This window comes from Arachis hypogaea, chromosome 9 (genome assembly GCF_003086295.3).
Source record: "Arachis hypogaea cultivar Tifrunner chromosome 9, arahy.Tifrunner.gnm2.J5K5, whole genome shotgun sequence".
Classification (NCBI taxonomy): Eukaryota; Viridiplantae; Streptophyta; class Magnoliopsida; order Fabales; family Fabaceae; genus Arachis; species Arachis hypogaea.
Genome location: NC_092044.1, coordinates 16,430,850 through 16,447,828, shown reverse-complemented (window position 1 = coordinate 16,447,828; position 16,979 = coordinate 16,430,850). Strand labels below are relative to the sequence as shown.

Sequence of the window (16,979 nt, the reverse complement as noted above, 5' to 3'; positions counted from 1 at the left end):
CTTCTCAAGTTTTAGCACTTCCATCAAAACAAAATAAAAATGTAGGAGAAGAATATAAAACTTGTTAATCAAACCGAAAATAGAAACTATCTACATCATTTTGAGATGCAACAAGTGTCAAGAAATTCAGTAAGAAACGGACTTCTAATCCACCCACGATTCGATTCCCTTACCGGAATGATATATTGATATATAAACGATATACATCGACCACTTTCAAATACAGTTGAAGTGCATTTCATACTATGTTAATAAACTTGATTTCAAAATATGTAAAACATAGTACGCTCCCGAAGTCTCTACTGAGCAAAACAGGTGACACTGTTAACTTAAAATTTATATAATACACACATTACTACATTAGGCAGTTTTACCACTAAGTCCACTAAAAATGTTACCCAAACAAGTCTTCAAATCAAAATTAATCCATCATCAATCACTAAGTACTGCACATAATTACTGCCCCTCAGAAATGGAAAGTTTGTACATAATTACCACATTATAATAATATCAATGAATGGAGTGTGGCTCTCACCAAAAGTGAGAACCAATAACATTGAGTTCCCCTATCCATACTCTTATGACAAATCCACCGTTGGCAGTGGCCAAAGACGGGTACAAATTAAGGCAAATATCCTATACAGGTACAATAAAATCATTTTCTCTTACTCTTGGAGAAGCCACCCTTTTTCCTTTTCTTGGGAGAGTTTGAGCAGTTTCGTTTAACAATGCATTTAGAGCAAAACCAATCCTCCTCAGGAACATCCATAAGTGGAGGATCACAACAATCAATATGTGTACCAACTCCACAACCAACAGAACCACTCTCATCACCACAAATCAGCATCACATCCCCTCTATCCCTTGATCCACAAACTTCACAAGCTATATCGTTGCTTTCAGGAGTGCTACTAATTGATTCTTCAATATCAGTGGTCTCTTCTGCTCTATTCTGGTGTTTGGAAAATGACCTTTCTGCCCAAACATGAGTGTCATATAATACATGTTTCTCAAGTGAGGAACTTGGTTTGCATACATATTCGACTAAGTAGTCAGCCGAAATGCAAGGTATCTCGTATCTTAAGAACTCTTGTACCCACAGGTCGACACGTGGCATTCCAGGAGTAACTATGGCATAGTCGATTCCGGTACCAAGGAAGCGCGTGTAAGGAGGAGAGGTAGCTAGTATTGTTCCGTCTCCAGCTTTGACCACTCGCTTCAGAGTATCCTATAACAGATAATTGACATGCTTGATGCGTCAAATTTAACAATTGATATACACATGAAATGGTTGCAAACATTGTTAGGAGTGATCTCTCAATTTGATTTTCAAAAATAGAAAAAAATTTTGAATGAATTTATCCGTAAGTTATAATGATATGAGTTTTTGAAAGTGCACATCGGTATTGCTGTTGCTTTTCAAAAGTTGCTTGATTTCTTAGTTTTTTAAGAGTTACTTATCAAAAATTGTAGTGGTTATGTTTGATAAAATAAATTAAAAAATACTTCCAATAAGAGCATAAGGAAAGCGTTTGGTCTACACCATAATTATTCTACAAAGTTGTTAAACTTGTTCAAATAACATTGATTTTAATAAAAGAAAATTGAATAAAAAACTGTTTTAAAAATTGCTTCTCATAAAACATAATAGTAGTTCGGGTATGTTCTCTCAGTCTTCTTCGTGAAACAAGCTGCCAAGAAGAAACAATGTTGCAGCGGACAATGAAGAAATTATTAAAGCCTGGCAGATACTTACAAGGGAAGAACAATCAAAATAATAAATAAGAGAGTACAAAGATAACTATTTAGTAAAGTGATTAATTGTGAATCATATTTGTGTGTTCCTAAGTCAATTGCTAAATATTTTTGTATTTGAGTCTTTAATTTGTGTATGTTGCTTTTTTAATCCAATCATATGGTCTTCTATGCTTACCCAAAAAAATAGTTCTTAAAGTTGCTTCTCATACGGTTTAAATATTTTTAGACTAGCCAGATGTTTCAATTCTGACATTCTTTCAATAGTACATTTCTCAAGACAAATGTATGACTTAAAGAGGTCTGAAATAATTTATCCCATCATAAGATGAAAGATATAGATGTTTAGACAGATGAGAAGTCATACACGATAGAATAAAAACAAAGAATGAGAGTTGGAGAGGCATCATTTGTTGAAAAAAATAATAATATCCCGTCTTTAGATGATTTGGACATATGAAGAGAAGATTAAACGAATGTTAGATAGATCAGTAGTTAGGAGAGGAGGAACACTTCAGAAGACTCTTAATGAGGTGGTAAAAAGAAACTTAAGTATAAATGACCATATTATAGACATAATATATAACAGGGTACAACGACATCATTTGAATCATGTAGTTGTTCTATCAAGTTATAAGATTTTGTTGTTGATATTGTTATATTATTATATATAATATAAGGACCAAGCAGTGTTAGGAGATAGGATAGAGTACTTGCAAGAAAATAATTAACCAGGATTGAGAAAACCTACCAAAGGTGGAGTGATGCAGTCACCATACACAATAATGCGCATTCCATAGAAGGCACCATGACCTGTTCGCTCTTTCAGCAGCCGCCACTTTCTAGGAGCCTCCATATCGATCGTGCCATCCTCGTTGAGACCAATATCGTGCCACTCATAAGGTTCCTCTTCCACAAATTCCCCTGCCTGATTGCTAGCAGTTAAGAAATCAGTTTTCAGAATCCACCTGCATTTCATCCAAAGATTAATTAGAATATCTTTACTCCTGTTAAAGAAAAATGAAGACAAATAGTAGGTGTTTGTGCCTTATATCCATTACCTTCCTGATGCCGCAGCAGCAAAAAATTTCTCTATCCTGCGTAGAGGCTCTGGTGCTATGAAGTGGGTTGCTTGATATGACCACTGATGAGAATCCCGGCAAACTTTGCCCTTTAACTTCTTTATCAATTGTTGGAAATCCTTTCTCAGAAAGTGATGCCCCGTTAATATGAAACATGGTGGTTCAGTTTTCAATCTTTTGTTAGCTTCTGACATAGGTGGATTATAACCTGTTTGCTTGGGGTTTATTTTTTCTGGCTTTGAACTCAATTTATTAGTTCGATTGGCAACAGATTTGGCCTCAGGCATATCCTGCTCTCCCTCATCAATTGGTCTATTTTCCTTCTGTTCTTCTGAATTTCCAAATGGCTTTCTTGGTGCGAAGGATTTGTTGCTCGCATCTGTAGCATGAGATACTTCTTCTGCAGATTTCATTCGTGCCACATTTTCCCGTTCCATGCTTATCTTATTCTCAGACAGTGCCACTTTAGATTTCTGTAGTCCCTTTGCAACAGTGGCCTTCTTGGCAATACTTAGAGGACGCTTTTTCACTTGATGTTTTACTTCGCGTTTCATGGTTGAGTCATCTACTGAAGGTGCCTTCTCTTTTTCAGTTAACTCTGCAGTTTCCTTCTCAGGCACTGCTGCTTCACATTCTGTTACATGGTGAATGTCTTCTGACTTTTCTGCTGTTTCATCAGCTTTGTTTTTATTTTCATCGTGTTTCATTCCCAGCTCAAATTCACATTTATCATCAGGAGCCTCTGTTTCATCATCCATAGTTTCAAGTCTGCCATTGGCATCTTCTGCATGTTTAACAACAGTTTCTTGCTCCTCTGACTTATTATTATCATCAGTCATAGGTTGAGGTTTATCGCCATTGTCAATTGGTACCTCTTTGATTCGACTGGAAAAGTTTACAGCTTCACCTTGCTGGATGGTCCTGTTTGAGGAAACTAGTGTTTTCTGTTTAGCAGTAGCACCAACTTTTGGCTTAGAGCCAAAACTTCTCTTGGCAACTGATTTCTTGCGGGGTGATCTTTTAATCAGCTTAGTACTTTCTTCATTGCCTAAATCTAAATTTGGGGATTCCCCATTCAGAGGGTTCTTATTGTCAGGGGACCCCTCCAGATTTTTTGCAACTTTGTGTTTCTCAACTTCATTACCAGCAACTTGTTCCATTCCATGACCCGCAATTTCATGCTTCCCATTAATTTTAGACTCAGTCTGATAGGCTTTATCACTTCGAGCTGACTTTGGGCTTATATCTCTTGTAAAAGGCTCATCAAATGATAGGGAATTGGATATAGAAGCTATGGATTTAGAAAATGAGTTTTTGTTGGGTTTGTCAAAACTATCTTTTCCAGCAGAAAAACAGGGTTCAGACTTGGATGGTTCCTCAACCATAGATGTCACTTTTCGTGCTTCAGATTTACCATTTTCTGAAGTGGTTTTCTCGACAAATAAGTTTGCATCGGAAGTAAGTTTCCTTGATTTTAATGTATTAGAAGCAGCTTCGTTTACCCTTTTTTGCGGCAATTTACCAATTGTCACATCCCCAGAATTTTTAGCACTGGTTGATTTGATTCCCCCACTGCCATTTAATACCATATTGGACGGGGTTTTATGTTTGTTTCCCGATTTCAAATCAGCCAAAGGTGACACAGTAGATCCAGCTCCATTATCCAAACCATCATTTAAGCTCCTTGGAAGAGTGAATCCCCTTTTGTTCTTAGAATAATACTTGATAGAACTGAGCTTTGCTTCAGAACGTGTGACCCTTTCAGCACTTGCAGTAGATGGTGATCCGAAATCATTGGCCAGCTTATTAAAAGTTTCAGCATGTGGTTCTGCTTTTTCAGTTATGAGAACATCCTGGCAGCCTGTCTTTGGAGAATTGGCCTTCTTTGACTCCCTGATCTTAACATCTGTCTCAGGTATCTGACATGATGTAGCACCTATAGCAACATCAAGAAACTTATCCATTGCCTTAGACTCATCAACATTACTAAAGCTTATGTCTCTATCAGCTCCGTTGTTATTACCTTGAATAACTGAAGATTCTTTACTATTATCAACTTTTGGTGAATTCTTGAGACTAGTAGATTCTGGCTGGGCACTTGAAAGCTCTCGATCTGATTTTAATAAGCCACTAGTTGCCTCAACACCAAATTTTGCAGTGAGGGGACTTCTGCTTATATTTCTCTCAGATTGCCCCAGATCAAAATCTTCAGTTTCTTCATCAGAATCCTTAGCTTCTAACTTCATAATCTCTAGTTCATAGCCACTGGTTATAAATAAATGTTGAGCAATTAGTTGAAATGGATAAGAACTTTGTAAAACAAATAAATATAAGCATGTATTATTATATTTATATCATCTTAGAAGAGAAAAAAATTGCAGCGAGACAAAGTGCAACTTAAAGCTTTTAAACAAGACACAATCTTTATATTCAACTTTCATATTGTATGCACATTTATAGCAAACTAGTGATATAGGGAAAAAACCTTAACTTCCTAGAAGTTATTATAAGAAAACTGCAGTTACATAGGGGGGAGTTAAGGGTTAAAAAGAGAGGGAGGGGGAATAATTGGCCACCAACTTTTCTCAATCCCTTCTATATACAGTAGAAGTAGATGATTGAGGCCATTAGTTCATCTTTATGAAATCGTACAATATAATGAGATGGCAAGAAACATCGCAACTAAATATATGGAAATCAGCTTTAAAGTTAAAATGAATGCAAGAATATACAACTATATATTGACAATAAGATGCTGAGCTTAAGCAATGCAAATGTTTTTCTGTATACTCCAGAATGCATTCAAATACTGTTAAGCCAAAAGTTCTTCATTCATAAGATTATTGGTTAAAATCAATCTCAGTTGGTAACTTCAAACAAATTCCAAATTATCTCCAAAATCACAAGTTCTTCATTCATAAGATTATTGGTTAAAATCAATCTCAGTTGGTAACTTCAAACAAATTCCAAATTATCTCCAAAATCACGATGAGAATGCTTTATAAATATGCATGCTGATTAGCTGAGAAAAAATTCCCCTTGTCTGCTGTTAGAACTGGAATCAAACTGTAGTGTCTGTTAATGAACTACAATTATAGATAGGATATTCAAAAGACATCTCAACTCTCTGATGACTCAATTAACCAATGACTAGGCACAATTCCCTCTAGGATGTCATCAATTGTATCAAAGGACTCTTAACTGACACTTAGGCTGCAGTTGATTGCATTCTAGATTGTGGATAAAAAAAGTAGTTTAAAGCAAGTCTACAATTTCACATGGTGCAAAGCAACACCTCACCTCTTGTTGTAATTTTCTTCTGGAAGAAGCGCCCAGAATTTCAAGCTGAAGAAATAAGCAGCACTTTAGATTTACAGAGCTATTTTGTAAAATTTCAACCAGTCATTAAATAAAATAAAATAGATGAAAAAAATCATACATAGAAAGAATGCAATCCAAACTATAAATATTGGAACTCTAAGACAAAATAGGAAAAGACATATACCAATCTTCCAACCAACGATGATTAACTAGCTTTATTGTTCCCATTCTCTTGGCAAGCTCATACTTCTCCCCTATATGTCAAAGATAAATCAATCCTTTGGTATTGGAAGATAATTTCTTTTACTTTTTAATAGAAGATCATGGAAAGAAGATATGAGGATCACACATAAATGAGTAATAATACTTAATAGAAAGCAAAAGAGAAAAATGAATGTGTGCTCTTGATTATAAATGTCAAAACAATATAAGATGAAACAAACCTTCAAATTTGTAGCATACAAGATGAGTAACCCTGTTTGCCACCAAGGGCTTAAGAAATGTTGCACCAATGAGGTCAACCATTGTCTGAAAAGGTCAAACCAATATTATCACCACATAACAACAATGCAATCATATGCTCCTTGAAGAAGAAAACAATATGGTAGCAGAAACTGCATACCATAATATCATCACGATCCTGTCGTAGATAACCAGTCAAGCACACAACCAAATTCTGGGCACCAGGTATTCCATTTAAATCTTTAAGAGGTCTGTACATAACCTGCTATGTAAAAAATTAAACAAGAAATAATTTGCTAAAAGTCCAAACCTTGCTAGAAGGAAAGGTAGAAAATTATCAAACAGAACTGAGAAAGCAAAGTAAATAAAACGAATCGTCTTCTGGAACTCATGTTTTGATTGAAAGACCAGATTCACGGGAAAATTTTGCCTAATAAACAAGAATGTCTCTTTAGGTGGGTTTGCAACACGTAACTAACATTGCCATCAAGCTTCAAAGCTGATTATTCAGGAAACTATTCAATTTTTTTATTCTAAAATAAAAACAAATAAATAGCATTACCTCAAAGGACTTATAAATTTTGATTATATATTTTGAATCAAATATAAACCCCAAGGCATCCAAAGCTATTTAAAGGCTCTTCTATTCAAACAGCTTTCAAAATTTTCTTCAGTTTTTTTTTATTAGACTATCTTCAACTAGATACATCTTCCTCACAAAAATACTTCTCTCATGGGCAAATATATGCAATCCTCCCCGCCATAGGAGCTCCTTCAAGTTTCTTCTGAATGGAATCATCCCAAATCTAGTTTTATAGTATATTTTATCCAATTCAAACATTTTCATCTCCAAAAGGACCAGTTTTTTTTGCTCTTACTGGCATTTTGAAAACTATTATTTATTACTATCGTGGGCCAATCCCCCCACAACTTGAATCCTATCTTATGTCTTAAATTTCAATACCACCAATCCCTAAAACCTAAATCATGCAACTTATGTTACAATTTAATTATTTAAAAAAAAATAATTTTACCAAATATATCATTACTCAACTTTTAAACATGCAAGATTTCATTTATATATACCGCATTACTCCTGATAATTTGTAGGCTCAAAGCATTATAATTTGTATAGCTGAAGAACTACATCAACTAACTATAGCCAAAACAAACTTCCCCTAAGTTGACATGTCAAAAATGAGAACAGATAAATCTTCCCAAGCCCGAAACATCATGCTAACTCTTATAAGGAAGAAATACTTGATTGTTAATTTTTTATTCAAAATTTCAACACAATAAAATAAAATATCTACTATTTTACTTTATTTAGTATTTAGATAGATTTTATTATAATCATCACTCACAAGAAAATAATAAAAAGTACAAGAATATGTAAGAAACTAACGGAGGAAGCATCGACGGGCATTGCAATATCAGAGCTATGATCAACCCATAATTTAGTCACCACTGTCTTTCCATCGTTTCTGGCAGCAATACACACAGGATCATCCTGAACACACAAATTAAATTAATTTAAATTCAAATGCGGAATCACAGTACTTATTTGTTTCAATTAAAAACGAGGGTAAAACAAAATCAAGTAGCAAATCGAACTAACATATATGATCTTATCGACAATGACGTGCGTGCAACTTCCATTGTACTTGCCTTCATCCACTGCACCACCGTTCACAAGCTTGAACCGAACCTTTTTTTACAATTAACAGCAATTAAATAACAAATTCAATGGATAAAAAGAAATAGCCATTTAAGAAATCAGAAGATGAATAAAGATCAGGGAAATGGGAAACCTCGGTTTCATCCTCGGGACTGAAACCAAAAAGAACGAAGTGAACACCACAAAAGACTTCTGATTGATCACTAGTTCCCAGCATTTGGAGTAAACTTTATCAGTGCTATGGCTTCAATTCAATGATGACAAGTAAGGAATAGTGAAACAAATGAATATACAAAGGGAAATTTCAAAATGGTAACTCCTTGCTGGCAACTGTGGTTGAAGGAAGGGGAGGGGTTTATTTTTATTTTTAATTCTCTACTACTATCATTAAAACTTATGTTTCCCGGCAATTACAATATCCATGGCGACAAAATCTTCTCCCTTAGTTTCAGTACACTATTCTATCTGTTTTGCGATCCCCAATCCAGCTTCCTGATCTCAATTTCTCCAAATAGCACCCTGTCCACAATAGCAGTCAAACATAAATATTTTGATGAATGACGTCAATAAAGCACTTTGGCACTGTCCACAAATCATAAAGCATACACCATTTATCTTTCTTGAAGGCAAGCTTTTAAAATAAACAATATACAAGGGAGCTCTCATTCAATTTTATCTTTTTTCTCAGTATACTCATGCTTTCAGTTTTTCTCACTCCATAGTGTTTTTTATTTTTCCATTTTGCTAGGACTCTTTCAGGGGAAGGGAGGAGGGCAAGCATAGTTTCAGGAGGTCTCGACTTATTCAGCATAAAGATGACATAGCAGAATAATGACCATCATGAGAGCTAAATATAAGCATTGTATATAAAAAAGAAAACACTCCTTTGGATGTAACTTTACATTGGAAATTCTTTTAAAGTCAATGCAATCCTTTTGAGGTAACTGGCTTTCATTTGTGTTGGGAAAAAAATATTATTTAGGGAAGAAAATTGGACTATACGACAATTAAATCAAAGTTAAGGTTGTTTTGATACTCAAAAATATAATTGTTGGCTTGTGCCAATTCTTTTTTAATCTCAGTGGACCAATTTGGATGGTTCGAACGCAGTGCAACCCTAGGGTATTTAGCATGCTTTCTCATAATTGCAGAAGCGGGAACAAGCTGTCAAGAGTATATTAACATACATGCAGGTACAGATAAAAGTTCTACTTAGCAGCAACAAGATCCATTTCACCAAACATGTACTAAAATTTAAACTATGGTTTCAATCAAATAACCTGAACCCTCACCCTAACTAATCTACGCCGTACATAGAGTGAATACTAAAAGATAAACCATATATAACTCATTAAAACGAGTATAGTTGGATCTATTAGGTCAACAACATCTCTAATATGTAAAAATCAAAGTTACGAACAGCATGTAAGAACACTGTAACAGTCGAAACATGTTAAGAAACTGAAAACTGAAGGAAGAGAGTGAATCAAAGTCATAACAGAGTAAAACCAGATCTGCGGATAGGAGCGAAAATGGACCAGATCAGAACGAGAATGAAGAAATGGAATGTGCAAGACATTGGTTACCTGGAGGTTGGTGGTAGAGACGGCGGAGGACGGTTGCGCGGCGGGAGGAAGGTACGGGGAGAGGTGAGAGAGTGGTTTGAGTTTGGGAAATTAGGGATATTGAGACTTGAGAGGGAGAAAGGCTGGGATAGGCTGAATGGGGTTTATTGGAAAACCATCTTCGTTTAATTCTCTATTGCCCGGGAAAATAATTTGCTTACCACCAAAATCTTTCCCCCCATTTTTCCAAATTCTTAGTCAATTACATTTTTCTCCTTTAAGTTTGAAATTTGAAATCGCTGCCTTGCGGGAAAACAGGGTTTTCAATTTTTATAAAATAAAAAATTATCTAATGACTCCTTTGAGAGTCTTTACCCAACCAATATTGTAAAGATTTACAGATTTTTCATTGGAGGAACACAGCATCAACACGTGTCTGTGAGCCATGCGTGTGGTGCAGTGTGAAATTGAGTGGAGGAAGTGGTGTGCTCACCACGGAGCCGAGCCTCCTACGCTGGGTCATGGGATGGCTCCGTTTTGTTTTTATTTTTTTGTTGGGGCAAGTTTCATATGAATAGGTGGATTAAGGGATGGCTTTGCAACGACTGGGTCCAAACAAAAAAAAAAGTGATCAAATGATGTTGTTAGAAGAATATATAATTGAAGGCTTTATGACTCAAATGGAATCTATTATATATTATAGATTTTTAATTTTACAACTCAAATGTGTTATATGTCATTCTTTCGTTGTAATTAGAATTAAATTTTTTTTTTTGAAATTAAAGAATTCTTTCTTCCTTCGTACTAATTTTACAATCAAAATGTGTAACATGTCACTCCATCATTATAATTAAAATTAAATCTTTCCCTCCAAAATTAGAGAATTCTCTCTTCCTCCATACTAATTTTACAACCAAATGTGTCACATGTCACTCCCTCATTGCAATTGAAATAAATTCTTTCCCTCCAACATTAAAGAATTCTCTCCTTTCCCTCTTCCTTTCTTTATCTATCTTATTCCTTCAACCACTCTATCTATTTTGTATATCATTATTAATATCAATGACTAATTACTAATTTGACAATCAAAATGTACAACATGATATTCTTTAATTACATTAAAATTAAAATTAAAATATTAAAATTGAAATTGAAATGTACCTACATTTTGTACCATATATTATTATCTAATTTAATAATCAAATGTGTCACACAACACTCTCTTTTTAAAATTGAGCGAAAATTTTTGTTTTCCAAAATTAATTAATTCCCTTCCTAAATTCTCGCATCTATCTCTCCCCATTTTTCTATGTCTCTCTACCATTTTTACTCTATATATAATTTGTATTTTATATGTTGTATTATTCTTTATATATTGTATTGTATTATATATTATTATCTAATTTAATAACAAAATGTGTGACATGGCAGTCTTACTAAATTTAAGAGAAAATATTTTTCTTTAAAATTAATAAACTCTCTTCTTAAATTCTCTCCTATACCTCTATCCTTTTTTTCTATTTCTCTCTACCCTTCTCACTCTATATATACTTCTAATATATTTATATATTAATATATAATTTAATAACCAAATGTGTCACATGACATTCTGTTATTCAAATTGAGAAAAAATATGTACTTCGAAAATTAATAAACTCCCTTCTTAAATTCTTTCATCTATCTCTCTCTCTCTTTCTCTATTTCTCTCTACTCTTTCCACTCTATATATAATTTATAATTTATATTTTATGTTAGTAATTTGAAAGATCAAAATGTGTCATCAGATATTTTTTATAATAATTAAAATTAAACTTTTTCTTTTAAAATTAACAAACAGAACCCATATCCCTAATCCACGAATAGGAATTCGTATATCCATGAGAGACGAAACGCCATATACAAATTCGTAGGAGAGAAATCCTGAACCGTAAAAATTCAGTTGATTTGCTTATTTCTTTCTGGGACAGTACACAGCGAGACAAATTCCGGAAGCTGAACCCTGAATGTCAAACCCAGAAAATCCTAACCATGAAAACGGTGAACCATATTGTGGGAGCCGGAGAACCAAATTCCATAAACATCGTACCTGAAATATGAAATCGCAGTTGATTTGTTTATCCCGTTTGTTGAAAGAACACCATGATCCTGTATGCTAGACCGTGAACCGTGAACTGTGTACAATGAGATGTGTATCTAGAATCTGAATTTGTAAACCGGAGTTCGTATTCCAAAGTCCGTTAATCTTAAATCGAAATCCGATAAACCGATTAGTAGAGTGGGTTGAATCATAGATGAAAGGGTTGAACCGGCAAAATTATTGGTTCATTATTTTTGTGGTTTAACCAATAAGTAACTTATTGAACCGACAAAGTACATCTTTCTTGGATAAAGAAGATAAAATAGTCAAAATTGTGAAATTAAAATTTAAGATAGATATGTTCAGTAATATTTATGCCAGTATATTATAACTTTAGTAAGTTATTTTTACCAATTTATAATTCAGTTATCGCTTAAGAACATTATAAATGTATAGTATTTTTTCATATTAAATATGTAGAAAGTTTGTTATCACACTGAATATAAGTATTTTAGATTTTGGTTTCTGAGTACGTTTGATAAGAAATAAAATTGGGAGTTAGGGATTATATCACAATAGATAAGGATTATTCAGTAAAGGATATACCTAAGACACAGCGAAAACATAAAAGATAGAAGAAAGTTTTCCTATTAGACCTCTAAGAAACCTGTTTTTAGCAACCTAGGTCACCAGAAAGGATTTCCTACTAGACCCTCAAAAAATTTGTCCTTGACAACCTAGATCAGAGGGACGAAAGCTGATCCCTTACCATCAACAGAATCCCTTCCACCTTTTTCCCCACCGTCAGACCCCCCCCCCCCCCCGGAACTCAAATCCCTCTTCATCGTCATGTTCGTCATCACTCGCACAATAGTGTTCGCAACAATAATCAGAACTACCCCCATCAGAGTCTTCACTTTCAAGGTTTAACATACGCTTGAACTCCATCAGATTAGGTTGTGCAGCTTTCTAGCCTAATTACATGAAAATGACAAAAAATGCAACACATAATCAATATAACTATACAGTAAAAACATCAACCACATAAATTATCTAGCCAGAGTATGTTCTATACCACAAATAAGACATAACCATTGCATTGAAATTCTGCTACCATAGAATTTAGCCACTTTGAAAAATCAGAAATGGCAAATCATTATATTTAAGTAACACATTAGACCTTGGGGAAAGTTATAGCTAATTAAGTAGCACTCATTATATTACAGGTGACTCCATCTTTTAATGGCTGGAAGTAAAAAACAAAAGACACTAACGTCTGTCACAACCTTAGCAACATGTCAGGATCTACTTATAACTCATAAACAACATTACATAAATAGATAACTTACAAGTAGAACCTAGCAATCCTGTTTGAACACATATGCATGTCCTTTACTAATTAAACGAGATTTTTGTGGTATCTTCAACTGATAACATTAAACAAAAGATAGTCAAAGGATAAGTCCAGTCCAAATGACTTCAATAAACTCTTGACAATGGCAACGACAGGCCCATCTAAATAATTAGGTGCTACTAAAGAATACCTCCTCCAATACTGATAGGGATAATAAACCTATAACTTTGATGCTATGTTACAATATAAACAAAGGTCATGACCAAAGCATAGGAGTCTTTCCTAGTAAAATAGAATACACCATTGCTATGTAGTACTAATAACACTAACAGAGATACAAACAATGTTGAGGATCAATCCAATATGTTGTAATGTGAAAAGGAAAAATATATCCCATAACAAATTAAAAGTAGGATAAAGTATACTTTTTGTCCCTGAAGTTTGCTAAAAGTTTCAAAAATATCCCTAAGTTTTGATTTGTTTCAATTTTGTCCCTCAAGTTTTCGATTTGCATTAATTTTACCCTTATTACTAATTTTTTTATAATTAATATTTTTCTTTCCAAATATACCCCTCCCTTATTATACCTATCATCATCATCATCACAACCCTCTGTCTCTCTTTCTTTCTCTTTTTTCATCCTCACCGTCACTCTACCACCATCATCATTATTGAGTAACCACTGTCAACCTCTTCCTTCATCGTCACCGGCCAAACCCCTCATTCTCCTTCTTTCTCCTTTCTTCTCCATCACCACCATCTCCGTTGAGCCTAATCTTCGATGAGCACTACCCTTTTTCTGCTTCTTCGCACAAACCCAGCAACAACGAAGCCATCGCTCTTCCTCCTTCTCTGTTAGCAAACTCAGCCTCATTAATTATTAGTACTAGTTGGGTTAATACCTTTTTTTTGTTTCCAGATTTCACACAAAGTAAAGCAAAATCCTTTTGCTGCCACACCAATCTGAAACCCTAACCCCAACAACAAAGTTTCTTCCTTTTTTTGTTTCCAGATTTCACACAAAGCAAAGCAAAATCCTTTTGAACCTGAAACCCTGACCCCAACAACAAAGTTTCTTCCTTTCAATATTACTCGTACTATACCTCATTGGAAAATTAATAACACAAAAATTAAATGACAAAGAACCAAACATGATCCATTTCAACACACTTCTTTTTATTTCTCAAAATGCCTACATCCAAAACAAACAAATTTATCATCATGACCATGATCATACTCCAACCTCCTCCCCTCTTCCAAAAAAAAATTAAAAAATTAAAAAAAGAGAGAAAATAAGAAGAAGAGGATGATGAGAGAAAAGACCACATCTTTAAACACCTGCATCATAAAAAAGTATTTTTTTTTAAAACTTCATTGTTGGGCAAAAATGCATGCTTTTTGAAATTTCAATGAACATATTGAGAGTGAAAAGTGGTAAGAGCATTGCTAGAGGGATCCTGCAAGAAGAGCTCCTCCAAAAACCGGTTCCATAGAACCTATCCCACATCTCATTCTCTGTTTGCTAACAGAGAAGGAGGAAGAGCGATGGCTTCGTTGTGTCTGGGTTTGCGCAAAGAAGAAGAAAAAGGGTGGTGGTCATCGAAGATTGGGGCTCAAAAGAGATGGTGGTGATGGAGATAGTGGTGATGGAGATGGAGAGAAAGAAAGAGAGACAAAGGGTTGTGATAATGATGGGGGTGGAGAGGACGGTGAAGATGAAGAGAGAGAGAGAGAGAGAGAGAGAGAGAGAGAGAGAGAGAGAGGGTTGTGATGATGATGATGATAGGTATAATAAGGGAGGGGTATATTTGGAAAGAAAAATATTAATTATCAAAAAATTAGTAATAAGGATAAAATTGATACAAATCGAAAACTTGAGGGACAAAATTGAAATAAATCAAAACTTAGGGATATTTTTAAAACTTTTAGCAAACTTTAGGGACAAAAAGTATACTTTACCCTTAAAAGTATTTGAATGATAACTTTACATAAATGGCAAAAAATAAGGCAGTTAAAGTAAATCAACTACTGACTTAAAATAGTTTTCCTCATGTGAGAAGGGAAAACATCTTTGAAAGCAATTTAAGCTTAAGTAATAGTATATTTGGTTAACAGGTGGTTGGAACAAAGGAAGAGGGCAACTATGTCAATATGGCCACAAATAGTCAAATAATAATGAAACAAATTTTCATCCTTTCATGTTCATTATCTACCATTGAATGTTTATCATTCTAACATGGAGATGTAAACAGGACAAGATCATGTTCAAAAGAACATGAAAGGATCCAAATCTTATAAGAATGACATTTTAAGATATAAGCCACCACTAACTTAAACTCTTATAAAGTGACTTTCTCTTATTGCCTATAATAACAATACACGCATACCTAAACCCTACTGCGTGTGCATACGTATCTGACCCATTTCAGAATGGCGAAGAACGGCGAGAAGGTGGCAACATACCTGGCTACGAAGTCGGAGCACCATCACTCCAGGGCTGCGACGAAGTAACGGATGATTGGCGACCTCGAGATCACAAAGACCACCACCGACCACGCCTAACAGAGCCCAATCCCGTACGCGACGGATGACGGCAGTGCACCAGTGCGGTGTGAGGTGAAGGGTGGGACGAAGACCCAACTTCACAGTCTCTAATCCATATTTTTTCCTCCCGCGCCCAGCAAGGCCCAATTCAATAAGCTTCCCCCAACGGCGTCCCAGCAGAATCAAACCCCGTTGAATTTCACGCCAGCAGCTCGGCTAAATCCACCCTCCCATCAGCGCCATCAACCTCCTGACAACCTGTTGGATCCTGCATACTGAGATAACACGTATCTGCATCCTATATAGAGAGATGGTACATCTGTATATATGTATGAAGTTGCATCTGTACCATAGTGCGACCCATATTGGTTTTGCACGTTTTTTTTTTGTATAGCCTAATGGAAATAACCATATTAAAAGTACTTTATAAATAAGTTATTTTGTGTTTAGATTTTTAATTTTAAAAATGTTTATTTTTAAAAAAATGTGATAAAAAAAGTTTTTATTATGAAAGAAATAATTTTTTTAACTTCTCTATAAACTTCTAAATAGGTTTTTAGAAAACTGTAATTTGGTTTTGAAAATTGCACCAGACATTCAACTACTACGTTTTATAAGTCAAAAAATAAAAAAACTTATTTTTGAAACTTTCCAAACAGACCCTAAGTAATTGGACCTGATTACTTTGCATGGGATTTTCAAAAAAATTTTAACATAAAATTGGAGGTCTAATTTTTTTTTTTGTATTTTTTTTAATTTTCGAAGTTCACATTTCACAAACCACTACCTTGATTACGCAAGGATTTAATTCATAGCAAACTTTAAGTGATTAGACTCCAATTCCTTGGTCATTTAATTCTCCTCTAACTCAATCAACTGCCAATTCCTTAGTCACTTAATCTAATTAGAGGGTTTATGTTCAAATCCTAGTTTATAAGTCACACAAAATCCTAAGAACCACAAGATGATATGATTATATGCCATGTATCGCATTAAATCTAGATAGTTAGAGAGTTACGAGAGATCAGTTTCAAGTTGTAATTCAAGTGATATAACTTTTCCAAGATTCAACAAGAATTCAAGTTAGAACAGAGTTATTTTCCAATATATTCTAATCCATAAGATGAAAAACGAAACTGAT

At 34.5% G+C, this 16,979-nt stretch overlaps 1 protein-coding gene across 2 annotated transcripts; it reads right to left on the bottom strand.

The window, feature by feature from the left end:
* Positions 1-316: 316 nt before the first annotated feature.
* LOC112710527 (BRCT domain-containing protein At4g02110) lies at positions 317-10,220 on the bottom strand. 2 transcript variants are annotated; one of them, XM_025762775.3, is made up of 12 exons: positions 9,885-10,050; positions 8,432-8,817; positions 8,239-8,328; positions 8,026-8,130; positions 6,781-6,882; positions 6,602-6,686; positions 6,343-6,412; positions 6,138-6,182; positions 4,861-5,102; positions 2,817-4,773; positions 2,507-2,723; positions 317-1,228 (listed from the first exon to the last, which is right to left on the bottom strand). In XM_025762775.3, exons 2-12 carry the CDS (start codon positions 8,513-8,515, stop codon positions 656-658), a joined length of 3,570 nt encoding a protein of 1,189 aa, XP_025618560.1. In that variant the 5' UTR covers positions 8,516-8,817; positions 9,885-10,050; the 3' UTR covers positions 317-655. The 2 variants fall into 2 exon arrangements, with proteins under 2 accessions (XP_025618560.1, XP_025618559.1); XM_025762774.3 differs by having other exon boundaries at positions 2,817-5,102; positions 9,885-10,220.
* Positions 10,221-16,979: the final 6,759 nt, after the last annotated feature.